This window comes from Anser anser (genome assembly GCF_964211835.1).
Source record: "Anser anser genome assembly, chromosome: 6".
NCBI lineage: Eukaryota > Metazoa > Chordata > Aves > Anseriformes > Anatidae > Anser > Anser anser.
The window spans coordinates 33,670,280-33,691,216 of record NC_139726.1 but is presented as its reverse complement, the minus strand read 5'-3'; the positions used below and the strand labels follow the sequence as shown (position 1 = coordinate 33,691,216).

Sequence of the window (20,937 nt, the reverse complement as noted above, 5' to 3'; positions counted from 1 at the left end):
TGTCCATAAGACTACAAATACCGCAGGTAGCTAGGATCCCTTCCAAATTGTGGTGTGGACCCACTGTCGTAGTATTAAGGAGGAGATTTTGCCAGGAAGGGTGGCTCTGCATGGCTCCCCAATTTAGAGTCACCATGGTTGGTCTTGCCTGGGGTCTCAGGGCAGATGCCACCCCAGGAGCTGCTCTGATGGCAGCTAGCAGGTGTCCTTCTCCCCAAAACAATCAAGTGCTGATGTAGGTGGCGGCTCCCTAATTGTTCCTTCTGCCAGTTCCCCAAGAAAACCCTTTTCATCCAAACTAAGTAGAGTGACCTCTGGAAAAAGTTTAAATATGTTTTTTCATAAAACTTTATTTTGTGGAATACAATATACAGAAATAAATTAAGTGCTGAGTTCTGCTTTGAGTAGGTTTGAACTGCTTTAGGTGGGGAAAAAAAGACTTTATAGCCTCAAAGTGACCACAGGGTTTTATTGATGCTTTATTTTTCCAATGGATTACATTGTTTCATGGGAAACAACATGGAAAGAGATGCTTGGGATGGATGAATGCTGGATGGTAGCAGTTTTTCCATCTAGCTTGCCTTGATGAAAGTTCAGTTTTTGGAAGTGTAGTGACCCAGAGGCAATACCTATGGATGCACTGGTAGAAATTAGTGGGCTTAGAGGCACATCGTCCAGTCCTCTGCAGTTTCCATGTTGATGGTGCCTGCCAGAGCACGAATTTCACTCGGGCAGATCTTAGGTGCCATCTGGTCTTTCCAAATTTGACTTGTTCTAGGAAGGAATGAGAGAGTTGAACTTGAAGTCACCTTTGGCTGAAAAAACACTTGCAAAATAACAAACTGAGCCCTTGATTTCTATCTTGAGGTGTCTGTTTCATATGAAAGTTGAGACTGTCTTTCCCAGGATAGAATAACAACCCAAAGGAGCCCATAGACCCATAGTATTTCTTTTTGCACTTTAAAGAGAGCTGCTGGCCTTTTCTGTTGACAAAAGAGAATCATGTCAAGGTTATGGGGTTTTTCCCTCTGTTTGTAGAAATACTGCTAAATGCTCAAATACTTCTGAAGCCTTCTTTTGGCTATTGATCATGACTTAAAATACTTTTTTGAGGTGATTACTTCATTTTATTTGAAGAGCTGTTGTAGTTCACAACTGTATTAAGGCTACTCTCTACAGTAATCTATATATTACAAGGTGTTGCTTAGACTTGTTTTTTCTTTAAACAGAAGTTCTCTGTGATTATAGGATAAATAAGCTGTCAATTTGCACAGTGCAAACTCTAATTTTGTATGACAACAGAAATCTAAGATGATATTTAAGTTTGTGTTTTTGATCATGGGTAAACTGAATGTTTTTTCATGGTACAGATATTTGAAAAAACGCACTGAACACTGCCTCAGTTTCCAGCCAGTTGTGGAGCTGGGATTAAGGCCCAGGAATCAGCACTCCTGTTTTCTTTGCTCTTGGAAAACAGTTTAATTTTATTGTATCATTGGGGAGATGGTGTCATGTTGATTTCATAACCTGTGCCTATAACCATGGACTTGTAGGAGCCTTTAAGCATAGCAAAGAGACAAGGTTAAGACGGCAAATGAGAAGAACCTACCATTTGATATCTGGGGATGTCCACTTAGACAGACAAGATGTGCTTTACAAATGCTGTGGAAAAATACGAATGTGGTGGTTAGAAGGAGCAGTAAATACTAATTTGGGAAATACTCTTAAAAGCAAGAGCTGTTCAGGAGCTGATGGTGTCGAAAAGACACTTCTGATCGGATTTGATTTGGTAATGTGATGGAAAGCTTGAAGAATTAAATATTGTACAAACCATATTCTCTTTCTGCCTGGGTGTGATGAGACAAATGACAAATTGAGTGCTTTGCCAAAGCCATTTGCCATGGGTTAGTTTACTTCCCCCCACTACAGCTCTTCTACAGAAAGTCAGCGTCTAGAGACCCAGGGCTGACAGCAGTAGCCTTCTCTGCTGTGACCAAAGCTAGCCTTTTCAGCAGTGTGACTGCAGGCTAAGTGTGGTGCAATGCTTGTTTTCATGCGTAAACCTTTCAACATAACTCAGCTGTAGCTCTGTCGAACTGATTTGCTGGAGAAGTTAAAAGCCAAGTGCAATGAGACGCAGCGCTGAAATGTAGGACGAGGGTGGTGAACCCCCACACCTACCCTCGTAGTTGATGCAGCCATTGGAGTCTTCCTGACCTTTCATCAGTTCATCTACTTCCTCTTCTGTCATCTTCTCGCCTGGAGAACAGATACATCCTGGTTAATTCTTACACAGACACATGATGCTGGATCCTACAGCTCTTCCAAACGTTTCCTTTGTTTTCTGGGTTATTAACAAAGGCCTACAGCTGAACTGAGATTTATTCATTTTAACTTTCTTTAGAAGTTCTGTACATGCACATAGACACAGCAATCATAGTTATTTCTACACAGTGAAGAAACTACACAGCAAATCCTCTTTGTGCGCTTTACTTCACTGAAGTTTACAGCCTGTTCTCTCTATCACTCAAGAGGGACTCCTAGTACCTGGTTTGAGTTTAGAAGTAATAAGGCCTTTCTTTTAAGCTTTCTATTGTGTTTTATATCACCTTTCCCTTTGGATTCCCAGGTCAGAAACCCAGTCTTGTCTGGACTTGTAGCTTCCTGTCTCTCCAAGCTAGTTAGAACATCTTTCCTTTCTCTCATGCCTTCAAACAGCAACAATTTAATGTTCAGAGCTGATAATCCCTTACCCAGCGTAGCCAGTACGTGACGGAGTTCAGCCCCCATGACTGTGCCGTTGCCTTCCTTGTCGAAAACACGCAGACCTTCAACGAAGTCTTCATAGGTACCCTGTTCCTTGTTGTTAGCAGCTGCTTGCAGCATGGGCAGGAACTCTTCAAAAGTAATTTTCTTGGCATTCAGTTCTGGAAAGACAGCACCAGTTGCTATGCTACTACACACTTCAATGTGTGTTCACTTGGGATATTCACCGCTGCATGCAGGGAAGCCTCCCACCTCACTTGCACGTGTCTTTCTCCAGCTTACTCCAGCCTTTCCCATGGGATTTGGCATGGAATCTGGCTTCCCTCTTACCATGGGAGTTAATTTTCACATCCATATGTTTTTTCACATACTTGCTCATGCCCTCTTTTCACACGGTTTTATAAGTTTACACGTTTTTTTTCAGAAATGAAACTTGCTGCATGAGTTGATCTTTGAAAAGATTTTGATGGGTGGGAGCTACAGAATATGGTAAAATGGATCTTGAACCCCAAGCAGTGGGGAAAGACAAGAGTGGGATGTTAAGACTTAGGCAAGCCCCTGGGGTTGCCAACATCATGTTACTGACCTCTTTGGGTTCTCTTGGATGTGGAAGCAGAGGCTATTTGCAAAAGAATAAGCTAATTAAGAATAAGAATGTCCAGAAGAATATGAATATTCCACATATTCAGTATGGATGCTGAAGGTCTCACAAGCTTAGTGCATCTAGCCCCTTTCTTTCTGTGAGCCAGAAGCTGTGGTTTCCAGTGAGGCCTTCCCCGTGTGGTTTTTATTAGAGCAATGCTGCCAGAAGGATCACTTTTTTTTTTTTCTTACCTGTATCTTTGCAAAGAGCAGTTTTCATTTGGGCAGGAATGAAATATAATAGATGGAAACATAAGAGACTTTTGAATGTAGAGTTGTTACTGAAAGTATTTTGCTACCCAACTACATAAAAACCCCTGACAGTTATGGCTGTAGTCACTTAAAGCACCTTGATGGTCTCACCTCAGTGTTAATCCTCTGCTTAGTGCTCCCACTGGTGCTAATACTGAACTCAGGACTTCTGAGTCAATCCTCAGAGCCTCTTTTGCCAAATGTGAGGGTTTGGATATGATTTAGCCCATGTTAATATGCGACTGCTTCAGTGAACTCAGGGATGTCCCATACCTAAGCTCTTGTTAAAAGATTACCATAGTACTTACTACTTTTATTTCTAAAAGGGGGAGGAAAGGAAATAGAAAGTGGCAGCTGGTAAAAGGCCACTAACAGACATCCAGCCTACACCTAATATGTCTCTGCTTGTATCAGTTTTAAGCAGACCACCCCATTCAGCTGAAATATATGCATGGGCTGCCAGTCGTGGGGCATGTCTTGGCTAATGCAAGGGACTGCTGCTAGAAATAGCCCCAGCTGAGGAGCAGGGGTCTGGGACACAGATGGACTGTGAGCACTTATGAGTGGATGCTAGATGTACACCAAGCTGACAACAAAGTGATCTTAAAAGAGACTTCCTTGTAGCTTAAGGAGATGGCTTTCCTTCTTCTGAGCACTGTAGTCCCTGCTACCACTGTCCCCTTCAAAAGGAACTGGTGAAATTCCATGTGTTCCTGCTTGAGATCCCACCTGACTTCCCTATTGGAGCAAAAAATCTTCTCCCTCCTACTGTGCCTAATTACAGTTCCTCAGTTTGAAAAAGGGCCTGTAAGAGACTGCAGGGCACTCACCCTCTTTGCTGGGGTTGCCCAGGATCTTATTGATCTCAGCATTTGTGGGGTTCTGCCCCAGCGCCCGGATGATGTCACCGACCTGGCTCAGGGTGATCTTGGCATCACCAGTCCTGTCAAAGAGGAGGAAGGCCTCCTTGAAGTCTGCAAGGGAAGAACAGTGGTTAAGTCAAGCCAGACAGCTCTGCAGTGACAAGTTGTATGGACAAAGATGTGGGCCTGTTGTCTCCTGGCACCGTTCCACCGACTCCCGGGGAGTTAGCAGGGAAATCTTTGACCCATAGTCCCAAGAAAAACTCTTCCCCTCTGACATTTTGGTTTCACTATTTTTAAACTTTTATATCTACCTTTTGTAGCTTTCCTGGCGTTAATAACCATCAGTAGCTTTGTGATTGACCCTGTAGTTATTTCAAGCACAGAGGAAGATAAGCTTTCTACAGACTTTGCCATTCAAGAACAGGTTTCTTTACAGGACATGGTAGTAGAAGGTAAAAATGTTATTGAATAATCCACTCCATTTTATCCTGCCCAAGGACTGGGACTCTTCTGCCAAAGCACATAGGAGTGGAAAACATCTGCCTGCTTCCATTGGTCCTGCCTGCAATTCCAGCATCTCAACCACACAGTACTAATGGGAAACTTGAAGGTAGATTTCAAATGCTGCTACTCTTGCTTTTCCTTAAAGCTGCCTTACAGTGACACTTCTACTTTGTTCCCTCTCCTGTCTGCCCCCGCTTCTTACAGATGGGTGAATGTCCAGCTTTTTCCAGTGGCAACACTTTTGTGTTGCCTTATTCTGGCACATTCCCAGTGCATACAACTTTGAGACTTTGCTTCTTTTAGTGCTGCTTTCAGTTCAATTATCTCCCCCTTGCTTCTGACAAAGGACTTTGGGGTATTGACACTTGTCCTATACAAATCAGTGCAAGCAGTTGCCTTCAACACATCACCTGTCTTCATTTTCTGCTACAAAACTCCATGTTAATCATCTTACTGTATTCTTCAAGCCTTTTAAGCTGTTTATTGCAATGAGTAAAGATATCTTAAGCCCATGACTTGTTCTTTTTTTTATCTAAAAGGCCATCTTCAAACCTCATATGTCCAGGGCATTTTGGTCTGTGCCGTTGTATTGATCTTTTCCTGCACTGCAGTGTCTAATAGTGCTGTGTTTTAACTCCAAGTAAAGCAGCTGAATGCCCTTCCCTCGGCTGTGATGCTCTCCCAGCAGCTAGCAAGAGCCTTTGTGTCCTGCAGTGCATGTAGGTGGAATGTCCATTGTGCTTCAGGGCAGATTTAGAAGTAATAAACCACATCAAGTCATGTCCTCATTCATCTTATGCTGGGGACGTATGATACAGAGGTACTTAGGTTCTTGCTCTAGCCATCCATACACTGCATTAGTGGAGGAGTTGCTGGCACCCAGTAAAACTGCTGATACAGGATGTCAGTCTGCTAGGCTGTAATCTAATACATCTGAAACTAATCTTCTTACTGTTTGATGTGTGAGACCTATAACCCTTCACTGCTAACCCTCTCCCCTTACAGCTTTTATTGCAGACGATGAAATCAAGGCCTTCTGGATCTGTGTAGAGCTTCCCCTTACAATATCCCAGCTTCATATCAGCCCCTGCTCTAGCAGACGAGGTCGATGGAGCTGTGCTGATTTATACCATACAATCAGATCTTCTATCTGGTGCATTCATGACATTTAGCCAGAGCAAGATATAAAACAGTTCCAGTGTGTTATTAGCAAAGTCAGCGGGAGAGTTTCTCTTTCTTTGTAAATCCCATGGAAGTTTATGCTCATTGGGCTCTGAACACAGCTCCTCAGCTCAGAAAAAAAAAATTTTACTTTTGTCTCAAGCATGCACTTCACTGCAGTATCTATTTTTTATTTTTTTTAATAGCCAGTCTGAGTTTATACCTCTGGAATAAGCAAATCTAAAATTCCTCTCTAAGGGGGGCAATGCCCAGCAGCTGGTGTGGATGGAAATAGCTACTGAGGGTGGGACATCTCTATTCCAGGGAAATCCTCCCTCTCTCAAGTGGTTATTAATTGCTACTCTGCTTGCTTTAATAAACAGCGTAATAGCATTAGATATAGCATATGAAGGGAAGGTGGAAAAAAAATCTTTGTTGTATGTGCCAATAGTTTTGAATTGATGACATTTCTCTATTAAACCCTCCCTACCCTTTTGTAAAATTTTCAGAATTACAAAGTAAGAAAAAGTTAATTTCCTTTGTGACCAGGACTGTTTGGACTGCCAGAAGAAGGTTTCCGTGCCTACCTGCTGCACGGTACCTCTCCCTGTTGATTTTGATGGTGTAACCCAGAGAAGACATGTTCAGGAAGTTTCGAGCTCTCTTAAGAGCTACTTCAAGCTGTTCCTCTTCCTCTAGATTTCTAGTAAATCCCTGTATCTTCTGTTCTAAATACATTGTTCACAGTGAGGTCTGCTATACTTGATAGGGAATTTTTGACGTTGTCTTTAAAAAGTATATTATTTAATATAACCCAACTGCATCTTTTAAGGTATTTAAAACGCTTCAGCTTAAATTTCCTGGGCTTCAGGGGGGACTACTCATGTCAGGATTTTTTTTATCAGCATGTCTAATAGATTGAAAAAAACGTTTGCAACTTGGTGCTCAACAAATCCCCAGCAGGAAATACAGCAAGGTCCTTGAGAATTGCAGCATAATATCCAGCCTATTACATTATATGCAACAATTTACACAAGTCACTTATTTGCCAAACATTCCCATGCTTCATAAATATATTTACAATAAAACAGCCCCTCTGCTTCCTCTTCCATAGCATCTCTCAGCAAAAGTGACAAGTGGGCCGTTGGCAGAATCCCCTACTTCTGTTTATATAAAGTCACAGCTAAAGTAAATTCTCAACTCACTTTCTCCTGTTGTATTTCATCTGCCTCTTTCACTCATGGCTTATAATAAAGACCACTTTTCAGCATCCTTTTGAACAGCCAGCACAGCTGAAAAATGTCCAGCAGGTACAGCTGGTAACACTACAGTATTTCCACTCAAACAAGCTCATAAACTTCTCAGCTTGGGTTGGGGTTGCACAGTAAGCACACAGATAAATTGCATGTAAATCTGAGGCCATGTTCCTGTTCAGTTTAAGTCAGCACAGTTTTTCTGAAGTCAAGTGTGTGGTGACTTGTGCTGGCCGAAGTCCTAGCTCATCTTTTGGTAAAGGTTAAACGTTCAAGCCTGTAGCTCCTCTCTGAACTCACATACATGTAAAACACATTGGCTGTCTTGTAACTTACCATCCTGTTGCTCCTTGGAGAACTCGATCTGTTGGAAGGAAATCAATCACAAAAAATAGCTTAGGAAGGGGGGGGCTTGGGGAGAACCTGCTTGTTTTCTAAAGCATCCAGCTCAATCCATGAGTATCTTCCAAAACAGCAAAAATATGGCCTGTCAGATGCGCAGAAGTAATGCAGGTAGCAAAAGAGCTGTTAAGACTGGTGAATACTTAGCATTCAGTAGCCATTACGTTCCCCCCCCGCTCCCTGGTAAAGTTTAATTTTTGTTTCACTTACCATTAATTTGGTCAGGAGTGAAGGACTGCAGTTGGGAAGAGAGAGAGAGAAAAAAAGAGACAGCTAGTACTGCTGAAAATGCACTGAGAGAAAGCAAATAGCACAAGGTAGCTGAGTGGTCTCACTTCTGTCTTGCCTAATTAGGCCTTGGCAACCTAAACTACTAACCTGCCTTATAAAAATGAATCACCAGGTCTATTTTTAAACGTTTTGTTAAAATCTGCATCCTGGGAAAAGCCAAGGTTGTGGCTAGAAGCAATAACAATCTAAAATCTCTTAACTAACATATAAGTTGTTAATATACCATCAGGTCACTTACAGTTTTAGTGTAGACCTGCTTTATTATGACCATTTGAAGTAATATTGCTTAACAAGCAGCTTTTTATACGTTAACAAAGAAAATAAACCGTGCCCTTAAAGTTTGTTTCCAATTAGCTTTTGACAGTACATTGTTTCATAAAGTATTAAACTATGATACTTTCTTATACCAAAAATATTACTATTTTCCTTTGCCACTTTTGCATTAGATTAAAAAAATGCTTATAGCACCAGCAAACTGTAACCCTTCTGTCTGAAGCTGCAGGAGCCACACGTCTACCACTGCCTGGAGCAGAACTTGAGGCTGACTGGAAAGCCCCCCACAGTCCTTTAGGCTTGAGGAGGAAAATCAAGCAAACCTAAGCTGTTGTCTTTTGGTCTATCTTCCCCACTTAGAACTAAATTGAGCGAGAAGCTGGATTTAATCATGTAAAATACACTGGCTTGCTGCTAACTATTTTAGCTTTCCAGTGGACCCACCATGATTGAAAGTTGGAAAAGTAGAGCGGCGGACGGGCAGGAGGGATTAGCTGAGATGTCTCTGAGAGTGGTCCTGCTTTCCTGGCCTTTCTTCCTCTTATTTATCTGGCGGCGCTGACGGCATTGCCTGGATTAGGTGTCAGAAGGAAGCTGCCCCTCCCCTCGGTGAGTTCTTTAGCTTTCTTAGGGCAAAGTGACAGGAGGCTCCGTGCCTCAATGGGCATCTTACAACGGCTATTTTTAGGAGGCTGGAGAGGGACAGGGGAGTAGCAAGCAGTAAGTTTGAATCATGTCAGCAATTTCTGGGTCCGGACCATCAAGTGGGGATATTCCCTGTCCAAGCCTACCAAGAGTTCCCTTTAGGGAAGGCTCCTATTTTTCCAATAAACTATATAGTTAGCAACTGAGGAGCACTTGGGGCAAGAGGTGCAACATTTTTGCCCAGCTGGCTGTTTTTCCATGTAGCCTGCAGGTTGCATGTTAGGTGTAGCTGGATGGCGTGCTTTGGGCTTGTTTCAAAGCCCATGAAACCACTCATATTCCTTGTACCTTCCCTGGGCTGTTCTCGATCCCTTTTTTGGATAATATGGTGCTCTGCATTAGATGAGTGGCGTTGCTGCTTGTTTGTTTGGTGCAATCCAGGTGTTGGCACTGAGCAGAAGATTCACCTGCTGAAGTGCCCCCCTGAAGGGCTTCCTCTGATGATTGTGTTTTCCAAATTTTGAATGATTCTAAGGAAAAAATTATGCAAGTGTCTTGGACCCAGCTATATTATTACTAGGTTTGCAGCTGATGTGCAAGTACCTTGCAGGGCAGTGGGACACTTAGGATACCCTCCTTCTAGTGTTTGGGTTAGGATACTAGCGTGCCAGCTTCAGAGCTCACTGGTGTGGCAAGGAGAGCAGCTGCTGGGGTCAGAATTGGAGAGGTTTTTGTTATACAGGCATGTGGAAGAAGCCGTGATGGAAGCAAGGGCCTCCAGAAAGCTTTGGGTATTGGAAGGGTGACTGTTCATGGCGGGGAAAGGCAGCGCTTGCTTTTTGGGTTGCAGACGGTGTCCTGTTGGGACTACAAGTGGAGAGTTTCAGGATAGGTTTGAGGAAGGAGGTGCTGCAGTTTCTTCAGTAGCAAAGACCAATTCCTATTATGTACCGTCTCCTAAGCCTGCATCACAATCTCCAAACGGGTGCTACGAGTGGTAAAAGAGGGAGAAAAACTGCTCCAAACCTTGCTCCCTGTCACCTCAAATGGGTAAGTAGGGTCATGAAGCTGGGGTGGAAATGGTTGTGACAGCAACAGACTCCATGTTACAAACACATCCCCTCTCTAATTTTTTTTCCTTTGCTGTGCACTTGCCACTCTTTTTCTAATGATAAAATGTGATTAGTGAGAAACTTTCTGCTGTAGTTCACTTAGTTACCCTGAAGATAAGCATAACCTTTTTGAATATTTGGCGTTTTTCAGTATGTTGAGTGGTCTGAAAAAATAATCCAATCCAAGCAGACTGTTAACATTTTTAAAAAACCAAACAATCAAAATAAATCAAAATATTTAGTTAGATTTGAGACTTTAACCTCCTACTTCCCCTCTTAAAAACTAAAGATACAACTGCAAAGAAGTTTTCAAGCTAGTCATTTTAGTTAGAAAACACTGTGTCCAAACAGATTATTGTTTGCATTTTTGGGGAATATGTGGAACACATACTGAGCATGAAAAATGCTCTGCTCTGTTCTTCACTTTTGATTCCTCTGCTATTTTTATCTGCTACTATTATCATGTGGGAGCAGGGCCATATTCAGAACAGAGCATGGCTATGGGGCTGTGTAGGAAAGATGTTTGATGTTTTTTGTCTGAATTATCCAACATAGGCTTAGCACAGTTCAGACCTCCTAATTAAATACTGCCTGGGGCTGGAGCACAGGCAGTGAGAAAGCTAATATGGATCTTGGCCATCAGTCCTGATGCATTAATAGAGAAGCTTTCTAAAGACTTTGGCAGAGCTGAAATGTTGCCTGGGTCAAAGCGGTGTGTTGCCTTTTGTGGAATTTTCCTCCTTCCCTCAGCCTATCGCTGTCCAGTGCTGGCAACTAGAAAATGTTCCCCTGGAACATGACTGAATTTTGGTTCAAAGAAAACATTTCTTGATACCTTCACTTCCTGGTCAGCTCTATGGTTGGCTACAACAAAACCTATCCCAAAACACGTTAGATGACAACCAGAAAATAATTGGGGCACATTTGTCTTGAATATAGAAAACTGATACCTGGATTAAGTATCTGGCTTGAATGGTTTATCAAGTGTGTATAAATGGAGAGGGGTCTCCATATAAGCCAACTGAACTCTTGACTGTATGAGACTTTGGCTCAGGTTTTAGATGAGGAAATACTTGTGCACCACATAAGCCCTTCATCTCATTACTTGTCAAATAAAAGTGTCCTAGACAGAATTTTGCTGGGGAGAAATTTTCTAGCATGGGCACATCACATACAATTGAATTAAGAATCACCCTGTTTTAAGCCTGTTGGGGGTTTTAAGCCTGTTTAAGGGTCTGTTGGGGGCTTAAAATGCTACTCGCTTTGAGTAAGTGCATCTATAAATGCCCTCAGTAAAGCAAATGCAACAATCATTCCTTTAAAAAAAAATGTCAAAGGTAAGACTTGTGATTCTGTAAGAAGCTTTCAAAAATTTCCCAAGGTAGAAAGGAAGATCTTCCAATGATGTAAACTTTGTTCTGTTGAAACGTATTGTAAGATAGGGGAAAAACCAGGAGGAACTGGATTTCTCTAACTCGATTCAGCCCTTACTTATGGACTAAGTTATTATCCAGGAGGATATCTATACCAAGGAAAAGTGCTGTTTATTTTTCAGTTAATGCTTTTCCAGGTATAGCTTATGACCACCTTCTATTCCTCTCATTGCAAATTAGAAGTGTTTTGACCAGAACCTAGTTATGTAGGGTAGGGTGGAGAGGGTTATATGCAACTCCTTATCACTAGATAAGCAGAAGACCCAATCCATCCAAACCTTCACTTCCAAATTCTTCGTAGTTCCTAACTTTTCTCTCAAAAAATTACTGGTTCCTAGACCTCTGGTCCAGGTCTTTGTTGTGTAGTGCTGTTCTCACCAGTTTGGGCTGGTGGGCACAGTAAGTACAGCTGTGCTGAGCCACAGTCACTTTGTGCTCGGTTTGTGTCTGGGCAGGGTGAAAAGTCCCAGGAAAGGATGCTGCTGGAAGCTAAAGATGCTCCATCTGCTTGGTACCCTTTGGGTGAGTTACAGAGAAGAGAATCATTTTAGCTGGGATTTGATTAGAGGGCCCCCAGATAGTTCAAGGTGCTGTCTCCATAGAAGAGACTGAGAATTCATTGGATGTCTTGGAAAATCAGAGGGGGGAATATCAGAGAGTCCCTGAGGATGCCTGTTATATGTTTAGCAGTTTATACAGGTCTTAAAGGATTTCCTTTAAATCTGGGTGGATATAGCTAGGATTGTGCCTACTGTAGTTCACGTAGTGTCTGCTCACCACTACTGCCTGCTCCTTGATTAATACAGATGCATGTATTTTCTAGCAGACATGACCGATGTCTGCAATGCAGGATTGCAGAACTCTCAAACCCCACTGGAAAGCAGGCAGTTGTTGTGCTGACCCTCACCCTGGTTCAGTAACTGGTGCAATCAATGCTGTAGATTTCATAGAGGCTGCTTCTTGTATAAGAAAGAAGCAGCAGCCTGATGGATTTAGCCTCATGTCTTTTAGAAGGCAAAGAAACGCTAAATGCAGGTTTTGAGAATGAAACTGCCTGAAAATATAATAGAAGAAAGAATAAAGATGAACACTGCTAATATATGGGAAAGAAACGAGATACTACAAGGTTTGGAAGAATAGTTCAAAATCTCTTAGTTTAATGGACTTAACACACATGAATTCGATTATTTTTTCCCTTTCCAAGTACTCTGGGTAACTTCCTGGTTTGCTGACTTTAGTTTGCAACTTTACAGTTAGGCAAAAACTTTTAGATGAACCTTGGCAGTTAATTAAATGTGCCCTTCTGAAATGCCTGGGAGTGAAATGTGCTGCAGCTGCTGATAATACAATTTTGCACAGATTGTATTGGCTTTACAGGGGGAAGGATACTCAGATGTGCTCATTTGTTAGCATGTCCCTTTTCTAATTGCATTTAGTTTTGCATGAATGTGCCTCAGTGAGGGGATGTGCAAGGAAATGTGAGGCTCTGGAGCTCTGCTGTTCGAGGGATCCCTTGTTTTAACATGCCTCCCAGTGGCAGTGGTAGAGTATTAACATTATTTTAAACTCTTGCTACTTGACATTTAAATGTTATGCAGTAAAGCAGCCAGCTGGAAGCACTTTTTGGCAGTGGGTGTAAGATGTAATAAAGCCTCAAGGAACCAGGGGCAAATTCCTATTTTGTCTGTTTCATATCTCCTTACAGGCAACTTCTTTCTTTACTTGTCACTGGCTAAATTAGTCACCTTCTTCTTACCTTATGTAAGATAAACTCAAATATCTTGTTGCTATCTGTAATGATCTCTCTGTGCACTGAGGGGTTTAAAACTGTTTTATAAATACTGTTAGGTTCTTTCAGTTTATCTGGTGATGGGAGAAAGTCTGTACCATGTTAGCACTAGAAAGTACTCTAAGTGAGCTTTTGAGATGCTACTCTCTCTGTAATTTTCTCTGAATTCCATTGTTTCTACCAAATTTTGTCACTCTCCAGACCCTCCAAAGGCTATAGGTATCTTTTAAATACTGTCAAAGCTGTGAATTACTAAGAATTAGTCCTGCCAAAAATCATTGCTTTTCAAACCATTTTTCACTTTAGCAGCTGTAAGAACGTGTCTGCTAAAATATATGGGGAAATTTCTACTTCTGAGGGACTCCTTGCTTAGCGCTTTAGGAGGAAAAGGAGGAAAAAAAAAAGGAGGCAAAGTTCTGAAAAATTTGTAAAGAAAACTTCCTGAATGGTGGCTGGGGCTGCTCTGGAGTGGATCCCGAATGCTGCTGTGTCTCAGCAGTCAAAGTGATAGGAGGAAGCTGGCCTGGATGGTCAGGTAGGCACTTGTACATCTCTCCAGGCAAAGTCATATTTGTGTTCGTCTCTGTCCTGCCTGAAGGGCGCTTGGGACTGGTGACCTTGTCCAGCAGGTATGTCCGTCCTAAAGAATCTTTCTGGAGTCATCACTGGGGTTGGATCTGGCATAACCTAGAGGCCTGCGCCAAAAACTTCAGCCAAGAACCTGCCAGTTCCCAAGAAAGCCTTTAGTGCTATGAGCACAGCTCCTGCTAACCTTCCTGTTCTCACTGTGCAGGTTCACAAGGAGCTTGTCTGCAGTGTAGTCGCTCTGGGCACTTCAGCTGACATTTGCAGTCCTGCTTGCCCTCCAGCCCAGCAGCTTTCTGTCAGTGCATTCAGGGACATTACCTCTCTCTGGTTATATCCAACGCAATGCCTGTTCAGAGGTGACCTCCTTGAGTAGTAAACGTAATAAAAGTTAGGACGTTTGAAGAAACTTTTTACAGCCTTAAGAGCTCCATATTTAAAAGCAAAACAATCACACAGGTTTGTTTTCCGTGCAGCAGGCTCTATCATGCATCACGCGGTTGCACGAGGCCTTAGCAAGTCTTTACTAGTGGATAGCTCTGAATTACTTTCCCCTGCGGATATAGGTAGTTTATCTGCAACAGGCATTAGCATAATTGGTCCATGTCCATGGAATTTCATCTTGAAAGCAGCAGTGTGGGAAGCCTCTTGTACCAAACAAGCGTCACTTATACCACGGGTATTTGCAAGGACCCTCAGGTGTACCCTTTTAAGCAAAGGGCCTGGTGTAACACTGTGTATTCAGGTCACCTTCTGCAGAGCAGGAGCCTACAAAGCACTGAGCTCAGCATCTCCAGATCCCAAAGCCTGATGGCCAATGCTGTGAGGCTGGGTTTGGTCCAATGACGTGTTGCATGTGCTGGGCAGGGCCCTTAGATTTCCAGCAAAAAAAACAGCAAAAGCACACTCTTTGTGTTGGTGATATGGACAAAGTTGAACACAACAAACCCTCTCTACCTGCTTCTGATTTGGACAGTATAACGTTTAGGCATTTCTCCCCGCCTCTGCTGCAAAACCCAACACATGAGAAATCCTTATCGTAAGTGTCCCATAGTAGTGCTGTTCATCAGCTCAGAGTTTCTTGCTTAGGTGTGCATGGGAGAAAAAAGCTGACAAAACAAACGAGCTACCTTTTGTAAAAATGCCCTTCCTACAGTTTTAAGTAAAAAATAAAAAAAATCCAGGGGCCTCTTAACAAAATGACCCAAATGATCATTTATATCTTAATTGTTGTTGGTTCCTGTTAAAGTCCAGTTGGTAACGCTCCATTGTGTCCATCACCCTGTTCTTCTCCTGTCAGTTATGATTTAACTGTTGACCTGTGTACCTGACATTCAAGTCCCAGGATGCAAAAGTGATAAGGAAAATTGGAAATATAAATTAAGGCTGGAAAGGTTTGTACAAGGTAACTTCTCAGTTTTGTTTTCTTGAGTAGGAGGAAAAAGGGTCTCTTAATTTTCCACATCGAGACAAATTCCTCCTCCTCCCAGTCTTTGCCTTGATTCCCTTCCTGTCCTGGTTACGGTGAGGTGAGGTGATAAAGGGCTGAGTTTAGATTTGAGTCTTTAGCAGTCTGGTATTCCTGTTACTGAGCGCTGGAGTCAATAGGTGGTGCTCAAAAATAGAAAATCTTGTACTAGCTGCTAGGAAATCACCAAAGATTTGCTTTAATTTGGTTAATTTAGAGTGGAGGGGGGAGAAAGAACAGACAATATTGATGAGAGAGGGTGAAAGGTCTATCAGTTCTGAGGATGCCAGATGATTTTGGGGTGCCTGCTTTTGCAAGAACCCAGCTTGAAACTTCATAAATAGGGCTGGCTATCAAAGCATGCGCCCTAAGAGGCCCAAAACCATATTCCTTGAAGGCAGACCAAGCAGGGCATCCAAGGGGAGGGGTGCCCCCAAAAGAATCCCCCGTCATATTGCTAAACCTCTTTCTTGTTTGTTCTAGAGAATATTATCCCGGATGCCAATTGAAATGAAGTACACTGCCAAATTTGGCTTAGTTAGCTGCTGTACCCTGATTAGGCAGCTCTACTCTTACCTGCTCCAGCTGTGAGAGATGGAAGGAGCTTGGGGGAACTTTTGTAAAAATTACGGAAGCTTTTCTGTGCATCTGCCTGCTTTGTGACTCCCCAGATTATCACCGGCCCCACAGCTTGGTGTTCCCAGGAATCCCTTGTTAGCAGCAAGCTGCAGTATGGCTGCTAATTCCCCTGGTGAGCACAGGGGAGTCTGTTTGGAAAGGGACTTGTTGGGAGGGCTGGAGGCTTTGACTGGTAGATCAGTGCAAAGAGCCCCAGGACTTGGATTGTTTACTGAGAGTCCTGGTCAGAAGCTTAGCTTTAAGTACTCTTTGGCTCCAGATTTTTGCTGGAAATGGTGCTCTGCTTTTTCTTGTGCTGATGCTTTCCTGGCCAACTGGAAGGAATCAGGATTAATTAATGCTAAAGAAGGGATTGAGCTGAAACTCAGAAAACGTGAATTTTGATTCCTGACTCTGCCACGTACATCTCCCAAGCAAATTGTTTAGAGGAGGATGCTATTTCCCATCACTGCCTGAGGTCTCAAAGAATGCAGGTGGGTAGCCCAGGGTGGCTGGCTGGGACCTCAGGAGGTTTTCCAGCCCCTGCTCCTGTTCCAAGGCTGTGTCAAAGGTGCTGTGGTTGTTCCTGGTATCTTCCCAAAGAGCCAGCCCTGGAGGTGCCACGGTCTACCTGGGCAGCCCTGGCCTGCTGTGGAGGCTCAGGTAAGAGGGGAAGGCTGGGGACAGAGGGGACATGTCACTCTCACAGGCACCATGGGCTCCTACATCATCCTGTGGTGACTGCTGTGTGGTTGGGTGGACACCTCACTGCTGGGGGACTCCGTCCCTCCTTGCAGTGCCTCGAGGCTTCCTGGCCCTTGCTTTGTGAGGTTAGGATGAAGAGCAGAGGGGATGCTCATAGAGGGATGTACAACGCTGACAAGCACGTGGGGCAGGGGCTGTGCCACCCAGCACATTGCAGGGCAGCCCTGCACTATCCATCGTGCCGCTCATAGCTTTACTCATTTGCAAATAAAAATGGTAATGCTTATATGCTTCCGCTAATGGTAAGAGAATAGTTTTGTCTTACTCAGCCCAGGTTTTTCTGCACTTCAGAGAGGAAGAATAGTGTCTGATGTTATCTTTCAAAAGAAAGAATTTAGGAAGGCTATCTTTTCTCAGTCCCAACATGAAAAACCCAGAGCGTTCTCTTGGCTACCTGTATACGTATCCTGCTGTGACAGAGAGCTGTCTGGGTAAAGGAGCGGGTTGTACTGAACCACGGAGATGCCTCAGACTGCAGCCAGCCATTTTTCAGCGGGTAGTATACTGTTAAGTCTATTTATGTAAAGATAGATTAGCTGGGATCACTGGAGTTGAAAATTCTATTTTCTCCTAATGAACTGGACACAGAGAGCTATCAAATCATATTAAATTATTTAGTAGGCAATCTAGCTTGCGTTCCCCTTCATCTCTGGAGATGGGTGAAATGTGAGGTCTAATCTAATTTTCAGACGGTATTCTCAAAAACAGTTGGCTTTCTTTGTAGCCTTGACTAAGATCACTCTAAATATTTCAGTGTCTTTTTCCACCCCCTCTTGCTCTTGGTTTTGCTTTGCCAGTGAGTTCAGCTTCAGTCTTATGAGAAACTACGTGCCCTTTCAGCAAGGGACTGGCTACTAGTGGTGAAAGAGAAAACTTCAAGAAATTGTACAAAATGGGTCACAATCCTGGGACTGTATGGGTGACAGACTGTATGTACTAAGGTACCTGAAGCAGAGTTCATCATGAAATTAAAATGAGTAGGTCCTATTAGGAGACCTTGTACTCCTTCTTTTCTTCCTAGTAGGCATGATTCCTTATGCAGCATTCAGCAAACTGGTCCTGGGACCAATCAGCTTGTCAGGTAGGTGGAGAATAACTATGTATAGTCATGCCCAGAGAAGTGGGTCTGTCCCTTCATCTCTTTAACTGCTTAACCTCCCTCTGCTCTTTCTAAATAGAGAATTTTCCTTTGAAGGAAATTGAGGAATTCTCTTTCAAGGGTCAAGGCAGCAATTGGTGATGTCAGATGGCATGCAAAGTCTCGATTCAGTGCAAGTTCCAATGGACGTGCGGTCAAGGGAAACCTCTGCAAATCTTTTCTTGGTTACTTTCAATATGAAGCAAATTTCAAATTTTGAGTAAACATGAAAAGATGAGGGGAAATCACTTGAAATGCTTCCCTTCTTGGCTTTCTAGCTCATGGGTCTCTCTCAATGTTTGTTGTGCAAAGAGAATGAAAATAGATGAAATTGGCAAATCCTTTTCATCTTTGCTTTTAAAGATACGGAGTGCTGATCTCAGAACACATGGCCAAAGGGTTATCAGGTATTTGCAAAAACTTGGAAATAAATTTGAGGGGAAACTACAAAATAACATCTGGTATTAGTATCATGCTATGGGAAAACATTTCATTTCACGTTTCAGTAACCCTTTCCAGCTCTCATGCACTTAGGTCAGGGTTTTGGAGTTGAGGATTTTTTTGGTGGAACTTTAAAATTCAGCTTTACAAAACAGGTCAGACTGATATTGTTTTGGTAAAATGTTCTGAGGGCCACCTTCTACAATATGTTTGAAATCACCAGGCTTCATTCTTGTGTTAAATCATGCGCCATGCCTCACATCCCTCCAGCTACTAAAACAACCGAAAGCTCAGGCAGATCAAGAAATCCATCACCGGGGGGGTTACTCATTCATTTCACCACAGTCCCCAAGCAGGAAACAAACACACACAATGCTTCCCTGCTGGTTTCAGCAAGGACTCTGCTAACTTTCCCCTTTGGGAGCGCTCAGGGTCAGCGATCAGCACACGTTCATCCATTACCTTGATGCTCTTGAGATCAATTGCTGGTTCTTTGGGTTTAGCAGGCGCCGGTGCTGGTGCTGGTGCGGGTGCGGGTGCTGGTGCTGGTGCTGCGGCTGCTGCTGGTTTCTTTACGTCCTTCTTTGGTGCCATTTTGTGTTGCTTAAACTTGAGAGTAAAGGTAACCCCCCAAAAAAGTTTAAAAACCCCTTAAAAGTGATTCCTGGGAGAGAAGCAGTGGTCAGAATGAGCTACAGCCTGTGCCCTAGGGGTGGACCCAATGTGCTAAAATCTAAAAGGGCATATATATATTTCACTTAGTGCCTTGTACAGTCCTGACACATGCAGCTGGATTGGACAGCTTGCTAATCGAGGGGGATGTCATTCCAGCTCGGGCTATAAATGGAATATAAGAGTTCAGGGCTTCATAAGATCAAGGGACCTCAGTGGCTTCCCCCACACCCCTCTTAAAAAACCCCAGCCACCTTCCCTGCATTTTCTTTTTTTTTTGAATGTATGGAAATTGGAGGGGATACATGACAAACCCAGCTTCAGATCTGCTGTTGACATTCAGACATGGGTTGACTGGTCCTTTTTTCTCATCAGAACTTCAGTTCTGCTGAAGTAATAAATATTCTCTCCTTCCCTCCCCTCCCCTTCTCCCCCATGCCTGCGTAGTGCTCCAGGAGGGTTTGGTTTCAAGCAGGAATTTGACTTTCATGGCTGGGAAGATCATCAATTTCCAGCCTCATTTGCCTCTCTCCCCAAAGCCCTGCACTCCTCCTCTGCTTCCTTCTTTTACGAGGAAGTGTTGATCAAGCAAAGGCTCTGGGTGTTTAAAAATAAAGCAGACAAATATGGAAAACACCGCAGTGCCTTCAACCAAGGCGTCTCTCCAAACCCTGGGCATTTCTCAGCTGCTCTGACTTCCTTTCTATCACATTAAGACCCTGTTTAAAATTGAAAATTGCTTCCTTTAATTTTTTCCTTTGATCTTTTTTTTCCCGTTTCTTTGGATAAGCTGAGCCCGCAATAGACTGGAGATCAGCTGGATGCAGTGTTTTCCCTCACAAAAGGTTTCCTTTTCATAAAGTAGTTATAATCGGAAACTAGCCGTCAGGCACAGGAGGCATTTCTGTTGTCACCTTGTTTGGTTGCCCATCCTATGTCTGTTTCTCCTACTCCACAGTCTCCTGATGGGCCTCCCTGCTCCCCGTGCTCTCGATGGAAGATGCAGCTTTCAGCAGGAGGTGGCTTTGTTTTCACCAGGCTCTTCTCAGCACAACAAAGCAGCTTCTGACTTTCAAACCTGGTTTCTCTGGTCTGTATGGTTGAGATCTGCATGGTTGAGATCTGCAGAGAAATGCAGGGCTGCTCTTTACTCTTCCCTTGTCCAGCAGTCTCTCTTCCATTCACTCTTCAGTCTCCTGAGTGCAAGGCTTTTGGTGAGGCCATTATTAGTTTTGTGAACTGTGCTCTGCAAGTGTTTAGAAATTCAGAGCTCAACGGCCTTTGGGTGATGCTGTTGTCCTACACTGCACAAACCAAACTTTTGCAAAATCCACCAGCAGAAATGGATCCTGGAGATGTAACTTAGTTGGAAATCCGATTATTTTTTTTTAATGCATCTCTACACCTATGAGAACTTTAATTGGAAAAAACAGTGACAGTCCAGTAATTTCTGCGGTCACCTGAGGTTTGCAATGAAATAATCCTGAAAGCCACCATCAAATATTTGTTAAACTAAGGAAGATAGGCTCCCAGAAATGAAGCATGAATTTACTGCTGGCTCTGCACACTGTGGCCTAAGATGGGAGATGGCCACCAGGAAAGGAGATTTTGTGAGGAGCTGCCACAAAATAATTGTATATTGATCAGGTGGGAAGATGAACAAGTGCAAAGAAGGAAGTGGGTGGCAGGTCCTTATTTTATCAGCCAGGTTAAGGATTTGGATCCTGTCATGTTTCTTGGGACAAGGTGCTGTGGGTGAGCTTGGATGTGTCCCAAGGCATCCCTGGGAGCGTGTGTGGTGTGCCCCTGCCTGTCCCCAGGGAGCGAAGCCCCAGGCGACGTGGAGGAGATGTGTCCCTGA

General features: G+C 43.3%; 1 protein-coding gene and 1 long non-coding RNA gene across 5 annotated transcripts in view; one reads left to right on the top strand and one right to left on the bottom strand.

Moving 5' to 3' along the window:
* The window catches only part of LOC310901789, a 58,498-nt gene that overhangs the window by 10,027 nt on the left and 27,534 nt on the right, over positions 1–20,937 (top strand). The gene's annotated exons all lie outside the window — the stretch shown is intronic.
* MYL1 (myosin light chain 1) lies at positions 450–19,121 on the bottom strand. Of its 2 annotated transcripts, none has more exons than XM_083841538.1 (7): positions 18,867–19,121; positions 7,781–7,808; positions 4,491–4,634; positions 2,754–2,927; positions 2,182–2,259; positions 1,610–1,662; positions 450–774 (listed from the first exon to the last, which is right to left on the bottom strand). In XM_083841538.1, the coding sequence occupies exons 1-6, from the start codon at positions 18,996–18,998 to the stop codon at positions 1,634–1,636; spliced, it is 585 nt and encodes a 194-aa protein (XP_083697664.1). In that variant the 5' UTR covers positions 18,999–19,121; the 3' UTR covers positions 450–774; positions 1,610–1,633. The 2 variants fall into 2 exon arrangements, with proteins under 2 accessions (XP_083697664.1, XP_083697665.1); XM_083841539.1 differs by lacking the exons at positions 7,781–7,808; positions 18,867–19,121 and adding exons at positions 8,057–8,081; positions 8,855–8,925.